This window comes from Artibeus jamaicensis, unplaced genomic scaffold, assembly GCF_021234435.1.
Source record: "Artibeus jamaicensis isolate MK-2021 breed Jamaican fruit bat unplaced genomic scaffold, CSHL_Jam_final contig_519, whole genome shotgun sequence".
Taxonomy (NCBI): Eukaryota; Metazoa; Chordata; class Mammalia; order Chiroptera; family Phyllostomidae; genus Artibeus; species Artibeus jamaicensis.
In genome coordinates, this window is record NW_026521871.1 from 10,999,737 (window position 1) to 11,027,027 (window position 27,291).

Below are 27,291 nucleotides of genomic sequence, written 5' to 3' on the forward strand. Positions count from 1 at the left end.
TAGATGATTCTCTCCCTCTCTGTCTCCCTCCCTTCACCTCTCTCTAAAAATAAATTAATAAATTATTTTTAAAAAGAATTAAAAAATTCTTTCAGGTGGGCTGTGCTGGTGTGGGACCCAGGGCTCAAGCATGAGCTGCAGAGATAGAGGAATGGGTGTTAAAAAACAAACTAAATGGCCAAAGGTTTCAGAAATATGTTCCAGGAGAAGAGGTTTATGGGGCTTTGGAAAGAAAGAACTCAGAGCAATCTTTCCATCAGTGTCATCCCAGGCAAGAAGAATGTGAGTTGCCTGGAGGGCAGTGGAAAAAGGGCTTACAGTGCAACACACGGGATTTCAGTTGAGTCTGATGGGGCCGTACTCCCACCACCACGAGCTGAGCCTTTGGTCAGCAGCTAGCACCAGGCACAACCAGTATTTTCTGTACCCCATGAGGAGGGTAACACATTAAGTCACTGAGACAGAGTCTTCATGGACTGCTGGACTCGGTGGCTCTTTTGAAGGCATACCAACAGGTCAAGAGAATTGGGACCAGACTGCCGGGCTTAGACTCTATACTCAACGCTCTTGGACCACTACAGCAATTCTTTGCCTCAGTTTCTTTACCAATAAAATGAGGATAGCAATGATATCAACATCACAGGATTATTGTGAGAAATAAACAAGTTCATCTATATATGTAGCACTTAGAACAGTACTGGCATGCAGGAAGAATTTAATAGGTGGCAGTTTTTATTTATATTAGCATCTTTCTGTTTATAGAAATGATCACGTTCACAGTAGGAAGTTTGGGAATGACTAAAACATAATAGGAATAAGATAAAACTTCTTTAATTCCTTCAGCCATCTCTAGGAATTTATAAGCAGAGGATATTTGAAAGAAACTTTACTCTTCTAAGAGGTAGTCAACACCTGTGATTCAGTTTGGGCTACTAGTATTTCAGGGTCACTTCCTGGTTCACGGGTCCCCACAAGTTCTATCCTATTCATTGTATTGTTGACATGATGCCTGACTCACCCTGGAGCTGGAAGTCTCACTCATTCTCCTCTAAATGATTTCTAATTTTTAAATTTTCTCCTTACCTTAATTTTAGCCCGTCTTATTTTGCATTTGTTTTAATAATAGTATACATGATGTCACACCTTTTTTAGAAATACACAGGGTCTATTTTATAAATATGGTCATTCAATTCAATACAAGCCTAGTTGCCAAAAGAAGTAGGGTGCTTCATCCAAGAAGTTCTCTGCAGCTGGGCACACTCATGCTTCTTCTTCCTGAAGGGCTTCTGCTTGCTTGATCCCTCCCAGACCTTGACTTGAAGCCTGCCTTCTGCTACTTACATGCAAACCCCATTGGCACGCATATGGGCATATGGGATCTTGTGTAGACTTCTCAAAGATGCTTTGTGTAGATTTCAGAATTCTCTAATCCATGGAGTGCCATCCCTTAGGAGAGAAATGGTGACCTGGATTTTCCCAAACATGTCGATGGTGGAGAAACTCACATTTCAAATGTACTGTGTTCCCAATGGGCCAAGAGAAGAGACACAAGCCAAAGAGATAACCAGAGGCCAGTTTGTGCTGAACAAGAGCATCGGACTTGCTGGAGATGTGGGGACTCAGCAGGTACACACCCAGAACTCAGCCCTGTAAGTTGAATGAAGGTAAAGAACACACACAAGGCTGGGAATCTGATGCTCTGCAGTTCCAATGAGAAAGAATGATAGGACAAAGAAATAAAAGGCATATTCCAAACCATTATTAGTAAAAGGAGACCTTACCTCCCTAAAAATTAACTGAGGCACAGGGGATGGCTAGAGTGAGCCACGTAATAAATGTCTTCAGGTCACAGGCAAAGGAGAAGTGAGTGGCAGCTGAGCATCAGCCAGCAGAGGTGATGCTTCCCATGTGTGGGGACTCTGAAGTAAAAACAAGCATAATCAAGCCTGCCTTCCACATTAATTGAAGTGGAAAGATGAAGGGATGGGGAAGCATACTGACAAAGTTCAAGCTTTCTGAGAAAGAAAACCAAAAGGTCCAGTGGAGTTGAAATAAAGCAACAATAAAATGAAGATGGAAGAGAAAGGAAAACAGTGGGATGCACCCTTCAGAGAGTCATGAGACAGTTTAGCAACTGCAAGTCCACAGGACATTGACTAATGAGAAGGTCTCCTGAGGACTGATGATGGCGGCAACAATGCCAACAATGGGTACCACTCATAGAATGCTACCCATGCCCACACAATGTAAGCACCTGTATTTAATATAGGTGCTTTCAATACATTAACATATGTAATATTCACAACCACTCTATGAGGTAGTTGCTCTTATGATGATACTCATTTTATAGAGAAAAACAAAAGTACAAGAAATAAAATTGAGGGGCAGACAGGATCATTATTTGCCCAATATCAGCCAGCAGAAAGCAGATTCAAACCCTGAGCAGCTTCTTCCCTGAGCTGTGCTCATCAAAACTGGGCTACTCCACTTCTTGAGAAGAGCAGGTTGAAAAGAGAGGACATATATAATAAGTGTATCACAATCAAAAGAACCTGACATGAATCCTTACAACAATGTTCAAAGAACAAGAAAATATAAAACTCTACCAGGCCACCGAGCCACTGGAATGTGGGCAAAAGAGTACAGATGAGGAAGCAACTTTTTATCAAACGGTAAAGTTATTTTGCCTGAACTTGGGTTTAAAAAGACTTAGTACAGATGTAGGAGGAAATAGGTTAAATTCTGAAACAGATGTGAATTTTTTACTTTATATGCAAGTACAGAAGGAAGAAAAAAAGAGATTTATGCTAGCCGAGACGTCCAGGGAACAGAGGATGGAGGAGGAAAGCAACAGCGAGAGAATTGCCAAGCTGGCCACACTTCTAGAAGCTTGAGAACCCAGCCTGGGGACTTCGAATGGTCTCCATCAATATCCCTCTGGAGAGCAAGATGGAGGGAGGGATGGGAACAATACTGACTCAAAGGTGCAACTTAAGAGAGGACCCCAGACCAATCAGGGAGGATGCACGCAGCAGACATGGCCTTGGCACAGAGACAATAGAGAGAAGGGAGGAGCAAGGATCTGGACAGAAACACCTGGGTAGTTATGATTTAATTCAGGACTGCCTGCCTGCATTCACATAAGGGTGGCCATGTCTAACAGATCTGATTTAATGAGGATGTATTCAGAAAACAGATCTGATTTAATGAGGATGTATTCAGAAAACTGACGGGGATAAGCTGTGACCTAGGAGAGTTCCCGAGGTACCAGATACAGTACCAGGGGCTGAATCTGTGTGGGGAATGAATATGTGGCTACTGCAATGTGACTGGTGAAGGGGGAAAGGCTGTTATTGCCCAGGAAGGGGGTGGCCAATGTGAGTTGTGCCCATGAAATCTTGACAAATAAATTCTGACCTTGACTTTGCACAGGGCAGAGCCACCCATCCAGGCTCCCCTGACACTGACAGGTACCATTAATGGCCCTGAAGAGGCATATGGATTCATTAGCTACAGAAGGGAGAGAACCTACCAAGGGATGGCTTTCGCAGACGGTGCAAAGCAGGCCCAGTGGCTGGCCTGTCTGCAACTGGTCGGACCAGCGGGAGAGTTATAAAACTGCAAACTCCGTAAAAGGGCCCATTGTCTCCACGTCCCTCTGGTGGGCAGATGTTCCTCTGGAAGGCCTTTTGCCAGCTCCTGGGGCAGCATCCCGGTACAGAAGTGGGCCCACTGGAGTGCCCTCCTCACCAGGCTTGAAAACAAATCACTTACCACGTCATCTCGGTCTTCCCACTCAACCTCGGAGAGGTCAACGCTACTGTAGTTAGGTTTTCTTCGCTTTTTTCCTTCTTCGTACTAGCAAGGGGAAGGGAAAGAAAAAGAAAACATTTCCATGAGATCACCAGCTAGGGCAACCTTCATCTTCTCAAGTCCCCTTTTGAAGACGGGGACTAGGAATGTCAGTGAGAGGCCACGTGGTGCCAGTCCTAGAGGTTTGAATGGCCAGGAGCTGAGTCCAGATTCATGTAAACATGTGTTTTGAGCTGGGGGAACATACAAGCTAACTCTTTGCTTGATAAGAATTTACCTAGCGAAGCCCTCAGCTCTGAGTACAGCAGGCACAAAGCAGAGATTTCCCCCTCCTTGGATGCTTTGTGTGTGAGATGGGGGAGAGCCTTTTCCTCTACTCCAAGGCTTTGAAAACAATCCCTTCAAAACAAAGGAAAGGGTGTCTTACATATGTTACCAAATACCTAGTGGTATCCGCTATGTTTTATAGTTCTCCCACCCCTACCTCCTGTCTCAAATGTACTCCACACCCCTTGGCTGGGCTACAAAAGCACCGATCTCCGCAGTTGGGTTCAACATTGTGGTAACGTTGTGCAGACACACAGAACCGTCTACCTGCTATCACACTGGCCACAGCAGTCCTGAGTGGAAGACGGCTGCTTTACTCAGCGTGGGTGTGGGAACTGGGAATCACTGCCAGGTTTAATGGCCATGAGGGCATTTCTCTGGAAAAGCTGATGAGTGCATTAATAACTGGGGAAGTGGTTTCAGTTTTTTCCCCCTAAATCTCTGGTGTTAGTCATCCTGCAAGCCTACCATTTTATCAACCGGACGTCCATGTGTCTGGACATTCCTGTGTCTCGGGGCTTTACTGTTGGCTGTTGGGGTGTTTATAATGTAGGAAAGTCTGCCCTCTACTGCAGGCTAAGGAGAAGCCACCCTTCTACAAGTTCACAAAATAAGGCTAATGGCATACTGCGAAAAAATAGATGTACAGATGGTTTTTTTTCTTGTTTGCTTTTGTCTCTAAATTGGTCATTTTTAAATTTAATTGGCAAGATTCTAAGTCAGATGCAGAGTCATTCTAAGTGTTTGAAGCCTCCAAAACCACAGGTTGCTGTTTGGAACACTGCTCGGCGACTCTGGAGACAGGTGCTGAAGGCGCACCAGACATGAAGGAGAAAATCACTGTCGACAGGTTGGACCAGACAGGTCTAAACTGGCCCCCAGTGAAATCTAGGGAGACAGACCAGACAGAAAGTCCCTGTGGGGCCAAACAAGGCCAGGTGGTTATCCCGCCCTTGTGTCTTCTGCATGTTGACTGCATTTCAGGAACCCTGGACATCTCCGGAGACTGCCCACCCCCAACATCCAGGAAGGCTGCCTTGCCTGTAAGGGGCAGTGGGCCCTGGCCACCCCTGGTCAACCAGCCTCTCACTCCCTCCTCTGAGGTTTTCAATTAACAGACGTTCATGGTCAGTTTTATGACATCGGATCCACTCCAGATGAGGAGGAAGGGAAGTGGTTCCTTCAGAAGCCGCTGTAAGCAATAGCAGATTCTCAGTTGGATCCTGTTACGGAAAGTTCATGTACGCAGGGAAGCTCTGGTCCTTGTGAGAGCCAGGCTGACCGGAGTGGGAGGAACGGGACGAGGTCAGTGCAGCTGTCGCCAAAGCCTCACAATGAGGAGGTGTGATGGGGAGGAGCCCATGATCTAAAGACTCCCGATTGTCCCCCTGAGGAGCTAGTCGGACATTCTTGGATCCCTGTTACCTGTACTGATGGCCCCAAGTTCTGCTTTAGTAAGACCAATCTCTGAGAGCCACTGGGCACCCCAGAAGGTCATGCAGCCCAGATTCTGATAGTTAAAGGCAGGGCTTTCACAGTTTCTTGGGTGGAAATTCCTCCTTTGGTCTCTTTGAAATACTTCTTCCTTCATTTATTCAACCTGCATTTATGGGACTACCAGTACGTGGAAGGTACTAAGACTATATGGTCAATTAAACAGGCCTCCTTCCCCCCAAGGGCTTGCTGACAGTTTATACCCCTCTTCCTCTGGAAGGTGAGCGCACTGACCATCATGCATATGTGAAAATGGGCTCAAACAAGTTAAATAACAAATCAAGTCACAAGTTAGATAAGATCAGATAGCCAGTGTGAGGGAGGACACCCTGCCCCCACAGCCCCTGACCAAATTTTCCTGGCTAAGCCTCATGTTATTTCAGCCACTGTAAAAGAAATTTAAAAAGACCCCAATGTCCAGAAAGGCACCAAATGTCCCTTCATCCTCAGAAAAAGTGTCCCACTGTCTTTGTTAGAAGAGGACAGCACAGTGATCCTGCTACTTACTGGGCATGTGACTGAGCAAGGTGCCAAACTGCTCCAAGCTTCCTTTTTCTCAGCTGCAAATCGGAGGAACAAGAGCATCTCCACAGCCAAGGGAGGTTGAGAGGATTAAATAGATACTGTATGTAAATGAGAAGCACATCCCCAGGTAGGAAGTAAAACCTTACTTTGTAAGTAGCATGATTCCTGAGAGCTGTGGCTTCATTGCCAAAGATGCAGGCTCACTGTATACAACCGTTTCATACTTCATTTCCATAAAATGAAGGAATCCATTCAACAATTTTGCAAGTCACTGTTCTGCAAAGCACAGGCAGCCAGGAGATGTTTGTTGAAGAGGACGATCGCACACATATGCTTTCTCCTGGTGTGAATCTTACACACCAAGAGCTGTCTACTCAACACCAAGTTGGGACTCAAGACTCTCCTGGCAGCAAAATTTATACCTGTGCTAAAGAACCCAAGTCCTATCAGATGGCAACTGGCAAAAGTGCAATTGCAGAGAATCCTTTTTTTTTGACTTTCCTAAAATGTCTTCCTTCATTTCTAAAGAACCACTCAAGAAATGCACATTATATTACTGGTATTCATGAAACTTGGAGAGATTAGAGGGTGAGGGAAAGTGAGATTTCCCAGCATGCTGATCAACAAGCCACCATATTCCAGCAAGTCTCTGTAATTTAATTGCATTCAAAGAAACAGACAGGGCTGGAGATATCCCCTCTGGAACTCCACTTTAGGGGGTGCCTCTCCACAGTGTCTCCTTAACCAGGGACGTGAAATGGGTCTGGAGCACTTTCCATTCCATTTGGGCTTTTATTAATGGGTGAGCTCCTTTAGAATATAGACAGTAATGTAGCAGAATGATTAATCTGGGTGAGACGAGAAAAAGTGAGTGGTCTGTTCCATACATAAAACAGGTTGAGAATGACAAGTAAACCACAGCATAATGACCCAACTCCACCTTTTCTCATTTGCTCCATTAAGAAACATATTAAATGGCTAGAGATTAGGCCTTCATTAGAAGACACTTATCATAGATTGCCACTAACCATTCCTACATTTTACATGGTGATCCTTTTTTGTTCCTGTAGATAACCCCTTCAGCCCACCCTCAATAAACATACTTCTGGTGAAGATAAGACCACCCGTGGCTCAGAGGGAGACAGACCTGAGCATGTGAAGAAGACCCAGATCTCTCCAGGACATGGTGTTTTGTTCAGAGATGGCAACATAACTCAGGCCAGCCCAAACAATACTCTACCTGGGATGCTTTCCTGGATTTACCCAGAGCAAGGGGCTCTCTATTCACTAGCATCACTAAGGTGGCAGGATGTGAATTTGAACTCCTCATGGCCACCGCTACTCTACTTCCTGACAACAAAGTCAGTGCAGAGAAATCAGAGAACAGATACGAAATGAGTCCTGAACCATGGTGTGCACACCTGAATCACACTGTGCCTGCAATCCATATTCTTTTGGATGTTTCATGTACCAACACATTCTCTCCTCATTACCCCTTCCTTTTCTAAGGATTTTTCTTTTAAAGCTGGCTTGAATTTCAAGCACAAATAGTCAACAGGGTTCCAGCTTGCATATATTGAGTGACTATTTTTTTCCTTTAAAATGAACTACTTTAAAATTACATTTTAAGTGAAATAGTCACAAACTTTGGTTCTTTAATGATTATTTAGAAACATGTGGATTGGTGTTCCTGAAGAGAACCTCTTGATTACCTCACTGCTAATCGAAATGAATCCCTGTGTTTAAGCACGGCTCATCCTCTGTACCTGTTTTCCGACTCAGGGACATATATGTGGTCACGGATGGAGAGTGACAGAAAAAGAACTAAGTCCTCCAATCTCTGACTCCCAGGCCAGCCCTCCCTTCTCCCATGGGACTCGGCCTGGGACTGGTCCCAGGCCCACCACCCCACTCCCTCTTCCCTGCCCAAGGATCTGGTTACCGGGGCCGAGGCATCGTATATGGCATTTGTTAGTGTATCTGTAATCTGTAACTTCCTTTGAAAATGTGATTAACGAATTGCAAACGGTTTCCAAAGGTTTATAAACAGATACTTTGAGAGCCACAGGTAGGTTTGTAGTTTTTGGTGCCTGTTTTATGAAAAAAATATGTGAGGGAGAATTTAATAAGGAAAGATATTCTGTGCCATGAAATACTTTGAGGTGGAGTTTTAAATAAAGGCCAGATGTGGTGAACACACAAACCAGCTTGTGGCCTAGGAGGATGGGACAAGAGGGGCACCCATCTGAGGAGGAAGCTGGAACCATCTGGGGACACGTTGAGCGCCAGGACCTTCCTGGCAGCGTGAGTTGTCTGCTGCGAGTGCCCTTTGTATTACCTGCCGACTGACTTTGGAAGCATAATGGGATAGGCTACAATGATGGCCAGGTTCATGATGGTTTGAAAAACCCCAAAATGCCTTTGGTTTTTCTGTGTTCTTTTGGGATAGGCCAGAGGAAATTAGCTACACACATCTATGCAGCCTCTGTGAAACAAATATTGTGTGTGTTAATAATTGATAAACTGTACGTGCTGCTCCGCGCTGCCAAGAGGAAGGAAGGAGACAGGGGTGGGAGGCCCACAACTGGAGAGGAAGAAGTTTTGCCCAAAGCAAATGCCATCTGCAGAAGGGGTGTGGCCGAGGGCCGGGAGCCAGACATTGTCTGGGCAGATGTTTCTCTCCCACGGCAGACACAGTCCTCAGCTGGTGAACACCTTGGCCACATCCTCCGAGCTCCTGGCCTCCTCTTGTCTCCAGAGGCTTAAGCAGACATTTTAGGGGAAGGAAAGAAGGCATGTCTTCTCTCCTGCGTGCCCACGAGAGTAAGTCTAATGGCCTCTGGGCACTTCATTCCTTCACCCCATCCGTTCATCCCTTCACTTGCTCATTTGTTCACCCTCACACCCCCCAATGCTGGTGGACCCTGGATATTGATCAGGTGCTGAGCCAGGTCCGAGTGAGCCATGGAAAAGCACAGACAAGCTGTCAGAGGTTTATCTCCTGTCCTCAAGTTGCAGATCATGATTCACTACCCGTGGATCAGTCCAGTTAGGAGATGAGTTAAAAGCCAGGGCCCCAGAGTCAGGCTCAGAGCTCATCAGGTTTTCCTCTACAGGCTGTATACACTCTGGGGCCAGCGTGCACTTGCCCAAGCTCCTCAGGGGCTAGTGTGCACCTGTGCACCTCTAGGATGAAGGGAATAGCATCCAGCTCACAGGCCTGTGGTGAGTAGCAAATGGATACAAGCATGGCTGAGTGCAGAGCACGCCCTAACATACAAGGCTTGAGAACATGCCCACTGGGCCAGCACCATTAACCTCTCATGTCACTCATTGCTAAGATATGGCAGCCTGCCTCGCCAAGCTCATCCCTGGGGAGTATATTCACAGGATAAAATGGTTTTTAATGGTACAGTTGTTTAGTAATATTTTTATTCCTTTAAATAGGTAGTTCATCTTGGCAAGGTGGCCAATTCTTCTTAAGGTCAAAGGGAAGGCTCTCAGATAAGGACATGGTTCCCCAGTCAAGTGGCCAGACAGGCCTGTGACAGACTGATAGCTTTTTTCCATACAATTTGCAGTCAAGGTCTGTGACTGTCACAGCATGTCCAACTTCAGAGCAGGGGACTCCAGGAAAAGGGGCTCCCAGTGGCTGGAATCAGGCACTGTTCTCCTGGCTACAATCTGAACAGTTGGAGCATTTGCTGCTTTTTAAGGTTGTTGTATTTTAAAATCCATGTAATAACTTCTCACGTAGAAAATAATGAAAAGCACAAGAAATGAAAAATATATTTCCTTCGCTACCACAATGCAGGGCTCGTCACTTGGTATTCTGCTACCTTTCCCAAAGGGTACTTTGAAGCACTTAACCATTTTCAGTTTTTTAAGTTCATTGTTTCTCCAAGAAGGAATTCATAAAATTAGCAACCCATGATTGCTACCTCTTTCTAAGGTTAGAAAACCTTAGTCTGTTTTCTAAGTCACTGCCTTTAGCAAAAAAGAAAGAGAGGGTGAGAGAGAGAAAGGAAAGAAGAAAAGAAGGGAGGGAGGGAGGCAAATAGCAAAAGTTTTCTGCTGGCCAGCTTCTCCCTCACATCTGATCACCTTCATGAAGAGCGACTGTTTCTTGTGTCGGGCACTATGCTAAGGGCTGTACATATCTCATCTAATACAACTCCAAGATAGGGGTAATTGCTTCCCAGGTGGGAAAATGCAGAGCCCAAGGATGGAGGTCACTTGGTGAAATGCTAATAGGCAGTGGGAATTAAGATGCAAAACCAACTCTGCCTGGTTTCTGAGCCTCCAGTGTTCATCAGCTTCAGCGCTGCCACCCTTGACATGGTCTCCTTGCTAATACATGTCCTCAGCCCAGACCACACCTACTGATGGGACTGCACACAGCAAGCACGTGAATGGTTGTGGAACCACTCTGGAAGTCAAATCCCTCCAGCCATTCATGTCTCTGTTGACAGCAGGCTCTTTCAGGCTCCCCTGAAACTGGCCTTGATGGCCAAGGACGCAAGAGTCAGTTTCAGATTCAGAACAACTACAACAGACTGAGTGCAGTGAGCTAAATATCACGCTACATGCCCAACATACCACGTCATACTGACACAATTCCCAGTAACCAAAATCCGACTCAGGGCCTCAGAGAAGCCTTGGAGGGCCTGGTGATAGCACTGCTGCTGGGATTTCCATGGAATTCGTGCTGGCCCCTTAGCGCGTGACCCTGCAATAGAGTCTTCTAGGGAAGATACATGACTAGATAACATAGATGTTATGCCAGAGAAATTCTGATGAGTCTGTATTCAAAGATGAAATCCCTGGTGTCCACGGGAAGATGAGAAGCTCAGATACACTGGAGGCGAACAGGGCCATGAGGGTGTGTCCAAAAGCAGCCAGAAGGTGGGAGAGAGGCAACAAGGCATGTCGAGACAATCAGCCTTTTCCTTTTTCTAAAAGGCACCATGCATGCTCTTATTAATTAGTGTTTTTAAGTGTCTCAAAGATGAAAAGTCCTATGTGCTCTCTTAGTGTGATTACAGAATCCTTTTGATCGCTGTAAAACTAAAACAGCTTTGGTATTTTTTAAAGAAACAACAATTAACGGGCTGCTTTGAAAACCCAAATGACCTTTATGTTAAATTGGTGTCCTCTGAGTCTCTGTGAGTCAGAGGCACTGTGTGTGGGGAGGAGGTGGCCTGGTCCCACCACCGTTTGTGTAGGTCAAACTCAGCTTTACTACCGGTGGCTAGATTTTAATCCTCATTCTCAAAAAGCCAGTTTGTCCTACAACACCAAGCTAGTCATAAAGATGACAGTCATACTGGGTGGTTGGGTGGCAGGAACTGTGTGCACCGCAGCAAAAGAACAGGAAAAGGATTCTGATGCAGGGAGGAGAGGGGCTTACCTTCTGACTCAGGTGAAGGGGTGAAGCCAAGAAAAGACCCCCTCTCAGCAGAGAAGGAAAAAGTACCTGGGTACTCCGTACAAAACAAAGATGCCTGTGGGCACCTGGGAGAGGGCTGCTCTCTAAGTTAGAACACTCTGAGACAAAACTCTCTCTCAAGTTTCCTGAGCAAAGGTTAGCTGCACAACAGCCTTCAGAATGAATTTGAAAGTTTCGGATAGAGTCACACCAGGTCCCTGAGCACAGACATGGGCCATATGCCATATTTCACATAAAAACCCCAAATACCACCTAGTGGTTAGGAGATTACATTGGGGATAAAAAGAGGACCTGTATAATTTGAGCATATGTCTGTGACATTTGACAAGTGACTTTTTGCTTGCATTTATATAACTTTACATGGCATATTCCTTTCAGAAATGAACTATCTATCACAAGAACATGGGGTATGTAGAAACTGTCAGACTGTTTTGAACACAAGGTAGAGTTGGTTTCAGTTCAGAAACTGTAAAGACAATGAGTTTCCTTATTCACTCAAGTGAAATCGGAAAACAGAATCAACCGACACCGTAACAGAACCGGTTAGCCTTTGAATGATGTCATAGCGTGAGTTCTCAGGTTGTTGGTTTTCTCCCGAAGTCAGAATATTCCCAGTGCCCCACCCCAAGCCCCGTCACAGGAAAAGGACTCCAGTCCCACTATTTCAGCTCGGAGGGATGGCAGTCAGAACACAGAGAGCTCTCAAGTTCAGGGTTGTTGTGCTAAATGACATGAAGGGCAGAAAGGTGGCAACAAATTTGCAAGTGAAGTAAGCAGAGAAATGCAGAAAGGAGGGCAAGGGATCCTTCCTTCCAAGCCAGTGCACGTTCCTGGGCTGGGTTCTGCCTGTCACGGCATCAGTTTATGTCAGACTGGTACACCTTCATCCCTGCCTTCATCCCGTGTGCAGGAGTGAGTGTGTGTGCAGTTTTATTTAGGGAGTTGCTTGGTGTGCGAGCTTTATTTTGCCTCTCTTTTTCTGGTAATTTTTTTTTCTAGATATTTGTGAAGGAAGAGAAGACAGGAAAGACTCAATCTTTGTGGTACATCCTTCATGAATGTTTCTCTGATTTTTCCAGCTAGAGTCCCTTCCCTTCTCTCCTGAGGTGGCCCTTGCCCTGCACTTCCCAGAGCACGGGGCTTTGCAACATAAACATGTGTATGACCATCTTTTCAACCCATCTCCTCTCTGCCCTAGTCACGTCCTGACCACCAAACTAAAGAGGTTCTCGTCCATCATTGATCCATCCAGACCACTGGACTGGTGAATGAACAAAATGTTTAGTTTTGATATTTTTGTAATGTGATTCTCAATTTACTGATATATCTTGTAACAAATGTTTCTGGATGCTTGCTGGTATGACTAAGCCCAAGAGACTTCTGATGTCACTTATGACTCTAAGGAAAAACCAAAGGTCTCCTGTAAGGCTGACTGAGTCCTCTGGGTCTTTTAGTTGTCTGTGACCATGGATACACAGCAAAGGGTAAGTATAATCAGAGAGAAAGGCCAGCAGGCCTGGCCAAGCAGACAGGGCTCAGCAAACTGCCACATCCATTGCACCTAGCTAAGTGTCTCTTGAAGTTGAATGACATCTCTCCACGCTTCACACCACCAATTAATGTCATCCCCCATGATACCTCTCCCCTTGATGGGGATGAGTGCTTCTAAGCATCCCTGCATGGACAGTACCCCCCCAACCCATTCTCTACTGTCCAATCAGGCAGGTCCTTCTGCTATGAAAAAGAGCACATCACTGTTTGGTCTGGAATCCTTGTGGCTCCTCACATTCTTTAGGATGATGTCCAACATTCCAAAATGTACAGTCTCCATCACTCTGACTTGGCTGGCTGTTCTGGCCTCTTCTCACCACTTCCCACCTCTCACCACACTCCCCAGTAGACTGAGCAGGCTACTAAAGTGTCATTATTATCCTTGCTTTCAAGTTTCTGCATACATCACCCCATCTATTTCTAACACTCTTCACCCCCAACTCAAAGTCAAGTGACCCCTCAGGACTCAGCTGAGACATCAGCTCTGGGAAGTCCACACTGGCCTGTCCTCGGTCAGTTGAAGTCCCTCCTGCATCGCCCTCAGCCTCCCATGGTAGCTCTATCTCTGGACTGCAAATTAGTTGCTTACTTGCAGTGCCCAAGAGAGTGCCTGGTAAAGTGGAGGTTCTCCATAATTAACTGGCAAGCAGAGTAAATGAACAAATTAGGATGTGCATCTACTTGATAAACACATATGTAACACCTACTATGTGCCTGGCCTGTTCTAGGCATTTTTTGTGAACATGAACTCTTTTAATCCTTATCACCATCCCATGTGGTAGGCACTATTTTTGTCCTCATTTTTTAGCAAAGGGGAACTGAGTCCAAGAAGGTTGAGTGACTTGTCCAAGGTCACACAGCTGATAGTGGCAGAGCTGAGGTTGATCCCAGATGTCTGTCCTCAAAGATTGCTCTGCTCTTTTAGAAACATGTACCTATGGACCTGAGGCTGCTCCTGGCACCTGCCTGAGATGCATTTTGCCAGGGCACAGGAAGAAGATGATGCCAAGGTGACCTGTGGTTCCACATCCAGCACAGCCAAGTTTCAATTTAACTCCAAAAAGAATCTTTCCATTAAATACACACACACATAGGCACACAGGGGTGGGGTAAAAGTAGGTTTACAGTTCTTTGTATGGAAAATAACACAATAATTAATAAGTAGTACAAAAATAAGCTTGGTTTCATGTACTCACAACTATAAATCTACTTTTGCCCAGCCCTGTATATACAAATTGATGTTTGTATTTGAGCTTTCATTGAAGGAGTGGCCAACCTCAATTGTCTCTAAAGCCTCTGCAGTACTGGGAATCAGATAAATGCCCCTGCTCCTCCAAATAACTCTTCCTGGAGTATAACAAGCACTTAAACTCTTCAAGAAAAGTGAGCATTTGGGACAGTTTGAGTATTTTACCCTATTCTAATAGCAAGAATACATTCTTGAAATCCCTATACTTCTTTACTGGGGAGAAGGTTACAATACTCTGCGATGCCATTTATCTTCCTAATGTCCCTTTATCTGATATTTCTCCTCTTTTCTCTGTTTAACCTTCCCATCCCCAAGAAATGAAGCTCAGCTCCCTTCTGCTTTGGCGCATTGCTGCTAGGAAGGGCTGCTGCTTCAATTTAAATCTGCCTGGAGTATTCTTTGGCAAAGGAGTCCTTGAATTGGAGGTAAGTGTGTGTGTGTGTGCACAAGGGTGTGTTTGTGTATATGTCTGTTCCTTCTAGATGATGTTCTAGATCTTTCTCTCATAGAGTGCAGCCTCACCTCTGAATGGGGTGAACTGCATGCCTTTGTCTGTTGGAGTTTGGTTTCATAGGCATTGGGTCCAAATGGGAGAAGTCATGTGGTCAGTGTTCCTTTGACTTGTTCTTCAGGAGATATCCACACTTGCAGGGAGCAACACACACAGAAAGCACTGAACTTTAGACTTCAACCCAGAGCTCCCTTGGTTGAGGCTGCCTGTCATTTGGGATTTCTGGCCCTAGCCAGCTGGTACATGAAAGCATTCAATCTTGTAAAATCCCCAGCTACAGGCCAAAGAAATGCCAGCCACTGAGTAATATTCTATCTATTGTGTGTGTGGGGGTAGTCATTAGGTAAAGGGCAGGGTAGACACCATTTCAAGGAGAAAGAGGTAAGTGAGATTGGGAACTTCTAGCCCAAACCTGTCTGACTTAGCCAAGCTACACTCTTGTGTCAGTATTCCGAGTGTGTGAGTGTCTCCCTTTGACTTGTAAACATCACAGAGAGAAAATGTGGAAATGGCACCTGGGAGGTGTGCTCCGAAACGTAGTGACTGTGGCAGTGGGTGAAGAGCTAATGGTTCAGGTACCTCCTCAAAGAAATGCAATGGTCAGTTCAGGAACTGTGGTAGGGACTCAATTATTATGCCGAAAAGCCCATGATCTCAACCTTTTTATTTGCATTCTTTGGGTCTTATCATTTAGGATTATGTAAAAATGACAGCTGCTTATAATTATTTGGAGGTTTGAGCTGCAATAATTAAAAACAGCTGCCTTTATCTTACCGCTACCAGACTTAACCCCGCGAGGTTGGGTCTACTGCACTTCAAAGAAGGAAGCCAGAAATAAAAGAAAACTCCACACATTACTAACAAATTTCTAGTGATTCATTTAAATGTATAACCAGTTATTCCAACAGCCTTCAAACCTTTAATTATCTTTTAAATATATATAATTTGGAACTGCTAATTAGATAGCAATTTAATGCTCTCATGGGGATTCAGATGCACTGTCTTTCTAAAACGCAAACTCCCGGAGGAATATCATTGGCATTCAGATGATTGAATTCTTCAGTTATTCAAATGAGCATAGGCATTTTACCCTATTGGAACCATTTGAATATTCTGCTGTCAGCCCCATCTCTAGGTTTACAGGACTCCTCCACAGATGGAGAGTAAGGCTAAGTTTTCTCCAAATCCAAGTCCAACCTTCTGGAGAGAAGCTAACTAGTCAGGTCTGGAGACCTAACCTCACTGTACAGCTCAGTCCAGTCTCCTCTTAGATGCAGATGGCTCTGTTTTCCTGTTTTAAGGAGGAACATGCTTTCCTGGGATTCATAGTTGAGAAAGCTTTAAGCTTCCCTTCCCAGGAGTTCTCCAGGCTGGTGGGCCTGCTATTGTCTGGGCAGTTGACATTTTAATTAATAACTCTCTCCCCCAACAGGCTCCTGCAGATGGAGGGGTGAGGGTTTCATTCTGCCTGGAACTTCCACTTCCTGCATATTCCTACCCATTGAGGTGGTGCTTTGAAATACATAAAGATGTGCATCACACAGGGAAAAGCGATGGATCAATGAGAGGACACTGGGCAATGACAGAAGCCAGCTCTCCCATCCTAGTCCTGCAGCATGGCGAAGGCCTGCGTTGCTGAGGTGGGCTGGTAGCTAGCAGCTGAGCCTCATTTCCCCCACCAGGCAAAGGAGGTGCAGACAAATCTATATGAATTTTTAGGAGATCATTATTCAACACATTGCATGTAATTACATTTTGATGAGCTTTTTATTGCTAATTCATCATCCAAGATGGGGCACTCTAGATATGAAATTAATCTAGTGAAACAAAGGTCACAGTGTGTCCAGTGGAAAGAAAACCTTTGTCCTCATTAAATTCTCTTGCCAAACAATAAAGCGATGATAATGCTATCTCTAAACCAAAATCCTTAAAGTGCCTTCTGGATTATTATTGGCATAAAGCCATTGTTCTTGGTCCTTCTAAATGCAAATGTGGATTCTTCCACCATGCTAGGACCTGAAGCAGAATAGGAGATGTGCCTGACACCATCCTGTTGATGCAAAGGTCTGTGTGGGTGTACACAGAACTGTAGTCCAGGTTCCAGTCTAGAGCAAAATCGGGCTTGGCAGAGAAACATCAGTCCATCAAGGGGTCTTGGCTTGAGTCCTCTCTGAAGCAGACCCTAAGACCAGGATTCAAGAGCAAGTTTTTTACTTGAGATGGATTCCCAGGAAATGCCTGTAGGAACACGGCAGAGAGTCAGAGACAGAGAAGGGCAGGCAGCCGGTGCTAGGCGCATCGCTGAGCACGTTAGCACTGTGGGCTCTGGGAGCCGAATCCCACTGGGGGCTTTGGCTCCAGTGTGGAGCAGGTGCCTGGAGATATCCCACCTGTGCGGTGAGAGTGCTCACTGGTCTTGAGTGGAGGGATGCCCACCCTGGCACATCTGGCCTGCTGTGTGCCTGAGAAAAGTGGAATCCAGGAGCCAGAGACCATCTTTACCTAGGTGCCGGCAGCCACAAGCCAGTCTGGTACGTGTGGAAATGGTGAGGGCCCAGGGCAGATGGGCAGGCACCAGCAGCAACTGCTGCACGAAGCATGTTTCCAAAGAGAAATTTGCCAATAAAACCTCCAGCCGCTCTCCCCAGTCCTTTGGAATTCTGTTTTAAATCTACCAACAGATTCCTACAGGACATATTGAAAACATCCCCTCGCCTCAGGGGCTTTGTGTACGCAGTCCCCTGTGCCTGAACCAGCCTCCACAGTCTTGGCACAGAAAATTCTTGTCTTCCCTTAGGACTTCAGTGGTCAGCTGAAAATGTCATCCCTAAGATGGCTTCTCCCTGACCATCCACCTCAGGGAGGTGCCTCTCCCTACTTTTTTTGTTTCCTCGGATCCTTGTTTCTTTGGAGAGTTTATCCAAAATGTGTACAACTTTTTGTTTGTTTACTTATCGACTTAAAAAAAAAACCCTATCTTCTCCATGAGATTGCAAACACCAAATGAAGAGGAAGTTCTGTCTTGTTTTACCACTAGATCCCCAGCATCTAATAGAATGCCTGGCACATGAGAGGTGTTCCATAAACACAAGGCAGAGCAAAGGACCAGTGGGAGGGAGAGTGGGTGGGGAGAGAGAGGAAGAAAGGGAAGAGGGAAGGAGGGAAGGCAGGAGGGAGGGCGAGCTCCAGAAGCACAGGATTGAGGAGGTGACACTTGTGCATTCAGGTGTCTGAACAGCCCTTTGCCACTTCTGTGCTGAACTGCATCACCAGCTGCGACCTCAGCTCACAGGCTGCAAACCAGCTCCCTGCACAGCCTTCCCCAGTCACCTCTTCCACAGCTAGATCCCACGTCCTTTTATAAATTCTATTTCTTGCAGTAATTTCCACCTCAGTGCTTAATGATATGCTGTCATTGTGGGATCAATTCTCTATGTATGAGTCATCTCTCCCTGTTTGTTTATTATTCCACTTCCTCTGCTAGGTCCCACACTTGGCCCTGCACGCACTGGGTGAACAGAATAATCTGTCCAGTGTCTTCACATTGCTTGTTGTGCCATGAGGGGGCACATGAGTCAAGATACTTCTCTAATGTAGAGTAAAGCCCAGAATCCAAGGCCTGAGCAAGAAGCGTGGTGGGAAGAGGAGAGACTGCTGGGGTAAAGGGGTGGGGTGGGGTTGAGAGGAGAGTTTTGCAAGGAGGGAGAGGGAAGAGGTGCAGATTGTAAACTCGTTTAGAATGTGGGTCAGAGCAGCACCCAGCAGCAGTTCCCAGACCTGCAGATCCCATGGGTATATCAGCCAGGCTGCTCTGGTTGTAAGCAACAGAGACCAATTTTTAATCAACAGGGCCAAAAGGGGCATTCACAAGAAGTGTAAATAAATAAAGGAATTGACAAACGGTCTTTTCCTCTTACCTTTTCCCTTCCTTCTTCTCTCCCTCCCCTCCTTCCTTCCTGTTTTTATTCCTCCATCATTTCCTCTCTGGCTTCCCTTTCTTTTTTTCTTAAGTATTTTGTGTTGATTATGCTATTACAGTTTTCCCAATTTTCCCCCCTTAGCCCCCCTCCACCCTGCCCACCCCACCCGCCAGCATCCCCTGCTTAGTTCAAGCCCATGGTTGTACATATACGTTCTCTGAGTTTTCTGTTTCCTAAACCATTTTTTATCTCTCCCTGTCTATTTTATGCCCACTAATTATGCTTCTTCTTCTCTGTACCTTTCCACCCTATTCCTCCCTTCCCTTTCCCTATGGAAATCCCTCCATCTGACATCCTTTCCATTTTATACTTCTTTCCTCCCATTCTGCCTTCTTTCCTTCCTTCTCTCTCTCCTTCTCCCTGGGAAGGGTAAAGACTTAAGGAAAGCAAGGCCCCCATCTACCTCTAATACCTTTGTATCAGTCAGGGCCCCAGCAGGAAGCACATGGCACAGCCAAGCTGGCTAATTAAGGAAAGTTCAATAAAGGGGCTATTGTAACAGTGTGAGCAGGGTGTGGAAAACTACAAAAAATGGGGCAGTACCCTGAAGCTACAAGCAGCGGGGACCTTTCCCTCCAACTGCATGAAGGGTCAAAGGCAGGAGCAGTCTCAGGAGCCCACAGAGAGAGCAAGAGAGGATAGGTGGCTTGGGATCGAGTGCAGTAGATCCCAGAGACACAGGGTCGAATGGGCACTGACTGCCCTCTCCTCTCCCCATTTCCTGCGGGCATCCCCCCAGGAGCAAGCCCTGCCCACAGCCCAGATCAAAGGAGACACTTCTGTGCTCCACACAGGTTGGTCTGCTGCACAGAGAGCAGAGGGAAGGGCAGGCCTGTCTGCAGCAGCCAAGGGATGCTTTCTAGCCCAGCTTCTGTTTTGTAAAAGAACCTCATACTCATAAGGTAGCTTCAGAATTAAGGGAAGTTCTTTCAAGCACACAGGTTAAATCTTATGAAAAACAGCAGTGCCTATAGTTATCTATTTTTCTTCCGGGTGATTGACCCCACTTTACTTTGTAACTGACACAGCGCTTGGGCTAGGCATCAGTTAACATCTGAGATAAGTACTAACACACAGGATGTTTTGAGGATGTAGGAGGCAAAGCACACTGGGGTACTCAGCAGAGAGCCTGGCCCCGGAAGCCCTTACTAACAATTGCACTGCTACTGCTAGTTCCCTATTTACTAAACCCTACTTGTGCCTTGAGTGTCTATGTACACACCTGGCCACAGAACTTGAAGACAGAGAAGCCGTTGAGGTTCACAGAACAGGGTGTAACTCCATTGCATAAAATCCAGACACCCCACTAACTTGTTTAATCCCCAAACTCAGGGGGTGTAAGTGGTCCCAGCTCAGGGCTTGCATGCTTCCACTCAAGTGTCCAGACCTGGGCAGTTCAAAGTGTCCTCAACAATTTCATCAAGAGGAAAGCACACGAGGCTCTGTTTTCGCTTTTGCCAAATGATGTATTTCAAAAGGAACAGGCTTGCTACGTCGGGGTCACACAGTCTTGTTTATTTTTTCTCAGCGAACTCACTCCTCTGAGCAGATACACTTACTAAGCATCCATTAATTCTTTCTTTTAAACTAAACGGGATGGATTCAGACCAGGCCTGAGCTGGAGCGCCTGGCCTCTGCAGGGAATGTGGCTGGCAGGGAAGGCAGCCTCAGCACCAGGCACACGGCGGTGCCCGGGCGCCACCTACTGGACAGCCTCCTTCAGTTCAGCCTCCTGAGCAAAGGGCTAGGAGGCTACAAAGGGATTCCAGCATCTGAGAACCACAGAAAAGTTTGTGAGCATGCCACCTCCTCTGGGAAGCCCTCCCATATCAAAGGACACCCTTCCTTGAGCAAAGTAAACACTTCCCCTGGGAGCCTATAGATCTTCTTGGTCCCTCTGGCTGTTGGGAAACCCTTCTTTGTGCACCGAGCTTCTTTTGGGTAGAGACATCCTTCTACCTGCTTCTATGTCACCATCAGATAGCCTGGTGCTTGACTCCAGGAACACCTGATGAATGCTTGCTGACTAGCAGGGCAGAGGGAAAGGTGGAAAGAAAGGCGGTTTTGACGGATCACATGTGCCTCAACTTCTGCACCTGATGCGGCAAGGCTTCATGAGTGAACATGTGGCACCTGCATTTCTCATTTACTGTAGGAAGTTGGTACCCAGACATTTAGTCACCAGCATCATTCAAATATCATCAACATCATTCAACAAATATTTACTGACTACCCTCCTCTATGCAGCATTGAACTTGCAGGAATTCACAAGGGACGGTAAGGGACAGGTTGCACACATAGATCATCACCAAAAGTGATATGTAAACTGAGTAAAGCAGAACAGGGGATGTGATGAGGGGCGACAGAGGAGAAGTGTGATTTCTTTGACCAGGGGGCAGGGACACGTCTCTATAGTGGTGACCTCTGAGACAAGAGGTGGAGGATGGGAACAAGCCATCACAGATGCATCTGGGACAAGGTTCTAGGCAGAGGGAAGAGCAGGCACAAGGACTGGAAGCAGGAAGGCTTCTGAGGCCTGAAGGCCAGAGTGTGGCTGCAGAGCACAGGAGAGCACTGTGGGCAGCCAGTTGCCCAGGCCCAGGCAGATTGGGCTATGGGGCCAGATCTAGTGGGGTTCAAGGCTCAAGCCAGGAGTTTGGGTTTCACTTTAAATGCCAGGCAAGCACAGCATCTGACTGATGTCTATGAAAGCTCTTCAGACTGCTGAGTGAATAGCGTCAGGGTAGGGTGGAGGTGGGGGGCAAAAAGAGAAGCCCAGAGAGTAGCTGAAAGGAGAATGAAGTATTTGGAGAGACGGTATGGTGGCCCTGTACAGGGGGCAGTGGCAGAGAAAGGTGGGTGGGCTAGGGGAGCCTTTGGGAGCTAGATCCAATTAGACACCAGGGTGGATGATTTCAAAAAGGGGTCTAGAAAAGCCACTGCTGGAGGCTTTTTGAACAGTTCAAACCCGTTGTTCAGCACCTGCTGTACTCAAAAGAACCCTTAGCATCGGCACCGAGTAACTGTGGATGGGAAGAAGAAATGAAGAAAGTAAGCGCTGTTGGGTCCAAGAATTATACAAAGAAAGAACACTATTAGGAGCGGGATGGAGAAAATCCCTTACCTAATTGAGGACCTGCACAATAATATAAAAATCAAATTTAATTTCACATCAATTTTTTTGAAATGATACAGAAACTCCTCACATGGCCCACTGTTTGAGGGAAGTCAGTGGATTTTGACAAGGATTTTAATAGTGGCCCTACCTTGTAAGCTCCTATGCAAACTGGTGTTTGATATATGCACTGTCCGCTTAGCATTTAACATATATTTGCATGTGTCCATAGGCATGTCCACTTAATTCCATGTGAAAGGACCATGGTGTCAGAATATTTATATTTTTCACATGGCCATGTGTCAATGGCGTAGTCAATGATGACCTTCTGCGAGGGTTCATCTTGTGTGCGAGAGCAAAGGGGCAGGGGAAAATGAGCTTCCCAGGTGTTCATAAGGACAAGAAGCACAATCAGTGTTGAGCATGGGGCAGGGACAGTCAAGGAGTGACACAAGGAAGGGAAAGGCTGGTGACATCAGACAGAGCTCAGGCTGTGGAGAGCCAGTGGCTGGATCAGCAACAGTGCTGAATTCCAAAGGGAAAGGAAGGCTCTGGAACAGGTTAGGAAGATGACACAGTTATCTATGGAATGGGAGCTCATTAAAGAGTTAACCTGAGTTTCACAGGACAACAGAAGTGGTTTTACAGAAGTGGTTTTTGTGTCTGCATGTCCTGATTTAGGTAACCTGGCAGCTGAGGCTCACCTGATGTGGCTAACACTTCCTACCTGCTGGCTTGCACCACACAGTTTGGTTTAGGGAGTCGATGTGCTTCAGAACTGAACCCACATTGCTGAAGTAGACAGAGAAGCACAACCAAACTGGGGAGATCACCACCCTGGCCATGGGTGATGGCCGTGGGTGATTCCTATAACCACTCCTGGCAGCTGGCTCAGGCCTAGTGCACAGTGGGCATTCAGCAAGCACGGGGAGAATGAAGGAAGATTTCTCTCCACGTCCCCACCTCCCATGTCATCCACTGCCACACCCACGGGCCCATGAGATTGGCAAATCCTCATCCAGAACAGAAACCTGCCAGCACCCTGCCCCATCTGCAGGGCTTGCAGACACAGAGCAAACATCTTCTGGCAGATGTCAATGTGGGCTTCCTGGAAACGAGTCTCAGACGTCGCCTGCCTCAGGCTCCTCTGAGCAGCCTCGCCGGCCCTGTGGCTGCTGGAAGGGGGCCTTCTTTGTTTGCGCTTGGTGGTTTGGCCAGGCCCACATTCCAGGCCTCCTTGAAGAAGGAAATCAACTCTTCTAAAGGGGGAAGGTAGAGGGGGAGATGGATTGCCAAAATCTCAAAAAAAAAAAAAAAAAAAAAGAATCAGATCATGCTAAAAGTGACACTTTCCCAGTCTTATCTCCCTCTATGCCCTGACGGCCAAAAGAAAAAGAGACATATTCAGGGCTCCACATTTTAAGAAAAATCTACAAAGCTCTCAAAGACATGGAAGAAAAAAGTGCAAAACAAATCAACCTAGACACTAACTATAAGTAACCATATTTTGAAATATTTTTAACATGAATGTTAAAGAGCAGTAGAGACCAAGAACAAATTTCCAGATGTTTAATAACTACTCCAAAAGCATTCCTTAAAGTCTAACTTGAATCCCTCCTGCTGTGCTGTTGTTCTGTTCCCCACCCACGAGACAGCCCGCAGCCCCCTTGATGGTTGCTACATCAGCCCCCAGTCCAATGCAGGGCCCAGCGCACCAGGCACCAGCAAGCGTCTGCTGAATCAATGTCAGTTGGCCTACCAGAAGTGACAAGCTGGTGGCAAGGAGATAGTGGCTGAGAAGCGACTGCGGAAAGACTAAGGTTAGCCCAGTTATCAACGAAAACCATTACTTTAGCAGCTTTGCCAATAGAACCAAAGCAAGTCAGCTCAGTGAGGCCCCTCCATCTGAGCGGTTTTTGGAGACACTTCATGATTCACACCCAAATCATACAAGATTAAAGAAAACACTGGATAAAATCAGGCCAAACATTAAGTTCAGGGGAAAGGTTTTATTGGACAAATTAGAAAAATATTGGTATTGCGCTTCAGAGAAACCCACTCCTTTCCTCTGGCTGCAGGGGCAGAAACAACCTCAGCGGCAGATGGAGAGGGAACGAGAGCTGTTTTCGGTGAGTCCCCGCCATCCTCTCACATGGGCCGCAGCCCCACACTCACACCCGACGTGCTACTCTGGTAGCCTTGGCCAGAGCCGAGGAGAATGTGCATTTATAATAAGGATTTGATTATATGGCTGGCCTCGGGAGAAAGCGAGTCAGGTTTGGATGCGGGTCCCTTGCCTGAAGCCTCTGCGAGCCAAGGGCACTGCTGGCAGCTGGCTGTCCCTAGCCATGAGTGAGGGTTGTAACCGGGGTGGACTCTGTCTGGGGCAGACCCTGGGTTTCCAGGGAAGCTCACAGACTACAGTATGTGAAGGGCCCAAAGTAAGTGACCATGAAAACTGCAGTTTTAGAGGATGCCTTCATTCATCCATTTCCGGGGTTCTGACCCTGTGCTGAGTGGACTGGTGGTGAGGGAAAGCTTTCAGCTTTTGTTGTTCATGTGAACAACAGCAACAACAACAACAACAAAAAACCCAGAAATGAACAAATCTGTACACGCCAAAGCCAAGAGTATTCCATCTGCGTAGACCAGGTCTTGACTATCACCTTTCTGTACTGCAGCTTAGAGTATTATTCTTATCGCTACTTTAGAAACGAATAACAACAACTTTGGTTTCCTCATATGAAATGACTCAACAGAACCTTATAGTACTCTTGCTGTCTGTCTTCTAGACCAGAGTTGGCCAGGAAAACTGAGCCTGTGCATGTGCCTGTGTGAGAGGGAAACACAGAGTGGCAGCCAGACAAACAGACAGAGGAGAGAGGGGTAGACAGGCATAGGCAGGCTTCCCGAGGCTTCCCAGACCGAGTCAATGGCTGACTGAAATTACGACCGAATGCAGATTGCAGTAGTCCAAGGACCCCGCATCTGTTCAGGTGCGTACAACCCCTCATCAATGTTTACCACGGTAATCTGAACCAACCGAGTGCTGGGAAAGCGTTCTTTCGGTCCCCCCTAAGCATCCACCACCCCATGCCCTCCCAAACTTGATAGCAGCTGAGCTCAGATCCACAGAGCCAATATAACACAAACAGGGTGCCGGGTTAACCACCACAGTCCCCATGATGTCCCAGGGCCTGCCATGTCACGCAAAGCTCTTTGCTGGCATTATCTCATTTACTCTACTACCAACCTGAGATATATACACTCTGGTTATGGCAGGATCATAGAGAAACTGATGCTTAGCGAGGCTGTGTGACTTGACCGACGTCCCACAGCTGAAATGTGACAGGACTAAAAGTCGAGGGCAGCCTCTGTATTGCTGGAGTTGAGGCCCTTCCATTTTACTATCTTTTTCCCAGGAGGAAAGCTGGAAACAGCGTCAACATCCACATATTGATCACATGCAGATGGGTGAGTTCATGTAATCCTCCATGACTGGCATCGCTCCAAACCTCTTCTAAAGCTCCATGGCCCCAGGGTAAGAGACAGATGAATGGCCTGGCTATTCCTTAGGTTCTTATCACCAATCAACTGCAATATGGTTCATCTGGCTTGGATTTTCACAGGTGAGATATGGGGAATTTGCTTGGGCTATCCCATTTACGGGAACTTGACCCTGGTTACCACTTTTGGTAAAACATTTCAGTACAATGTTTCAGCAGTGAGAAGAACAGAAATGATTCATATTTGCACTATTAGGGTACGATCGGTGTTGACTGACTGGCCTGCTTTCCTGAGAGCCTTTCAGCTGGCCTCTCAGTGGCCGTGGCTCTGAAAAGTGCATCCGATGGACTACTTGCACATAGACCTTTCGCTGCATGACCAGAAGGACCTTGTGAGTTGACTGTGCCGTCGGGAGCGTCTCATTTCCATCGCAGCAGAGAAAGAGAGGGAAAGTACCTTGGTGACTTCTGACATCTGGTTCCATTTCATCCCTTCTTTAAAAGCTGATAAATGGGAAGTTAATTCACTCACTGGCAGAAGATCCAGGTTTGATTGTTTCATTTACTCTGTTCCACTCCAACTCGGAGTAAATAAGCACTAGGATCCCAGACTGAGCCACACCAGACACGTAACTTGTACTGTTCCCAACAGGCAACCCCAGCTGGGCTGCTTGGAAATGGGCAAAGCGCTCAGCTTTTGGACCTAAATATGTTTTTAGACTTAAATATCCTTAAAAAGTTAGTATCTTTTTAAATGAGACCTTTCAATAATTCTGAGTTCCATTTGGAACTGGCTAACCAGTTAACTCAAATCTTTTCCAGATAAAAAGATTGTGGAAATCAAATATTACCATAATTCCCATCTTAAAGCGTGCATATGGGGTCCACATGACGTGGCCGTGACTCCATTAATACCAGGGCGATTAAAGCAAAGCTGGATGATGATGGAGCTCAGACATAAACTTTTTCTAAACAACGAGTCAAGCGAGAAGCAAACTGGTCCCCACGGTGCCTCGCCAATAAACATTTGCATAGCAGGCAGTGCCTTTCTTTTCTAATTTTGATGAAAGAGAAAAAGACGTGTGGGGTGGATGGGTACGTGTGAAAGTGTGTGTACGTGTGGAGTGTTGCAGGAAACAACCTACAATTTCTTAACTTTCAAAAGCAGAATTTACTGTATTACTCTTTATAACTGTACATCTTCTTTAAAAGGAGCTAAGCACACACAAATGGAAAGGGGTACCCTTTCCCCAACATATTGCAACTAGTCCAGAGGCAGCAAGAACATGGCACACTACCAACTCCTAGCCAATGTCCACGGGGGATGCTGGTAGTGGCCGGGGCCTCCTGCCCCACAAGTCTGGCTGCCCTTCAGAATCAACCTCTCCCCAGGGATCGGGGTAGACGGCGAGATCATGCGCTGTCCTGGATTCGGCCTAACCCCACTCACTGCTGAGAAAGTGAGACTATGGCTGAAGGAAAGTGGTTTACGTGTCAGGGCATCGAACAGGGCTCCTGGATACGATTTCCACAGGAAATGGAGAATATTTCAACTGTTTTAATTAAACAAAAAAGGTATTGTTGAATCCCTTTCATGTAGGAAGCACTAGTCGTAGGCAATATAATTTGGAGGCAAATCCTATCATGATGAATTTCCAGGGATCCTAGGTCTAATTGGTTGTATCAAATGTAACTTGCAACAAGTAAGCCTCAGGTTGGAGAGTGAGACCTTTTGTTTTATAAAGGTATCCATTATGTGTTTCATGCTGTC

At 46.3% G+C, this 27,291-nt stretch overlaps 1 protein-coding gene across 1 annotated transcript in view; it reads right to left on the reverse strand.

The window, feature by feature from the left end:
- Window positions 1-27,291, reverse strand: part of CACNA2D3 (calcium voltage-gated channel auxiliary subunit alpha2delta 3) — an 864,587-nt gene that overhangs the window by 201,593 nt on the left and 635,703 nt on the right. Inside the window, exon 18 of the mRNA XM_053669475.1 lies at window positions 3,775-3,858. Within this exon, the coding sequence (XP_053525450.1) occupies window positions 3,775-3,858 (84 nt within the window). The remainder of the gene's footprint in view (window positions 1-3,774; window positions 3,859-27,291) is intronic.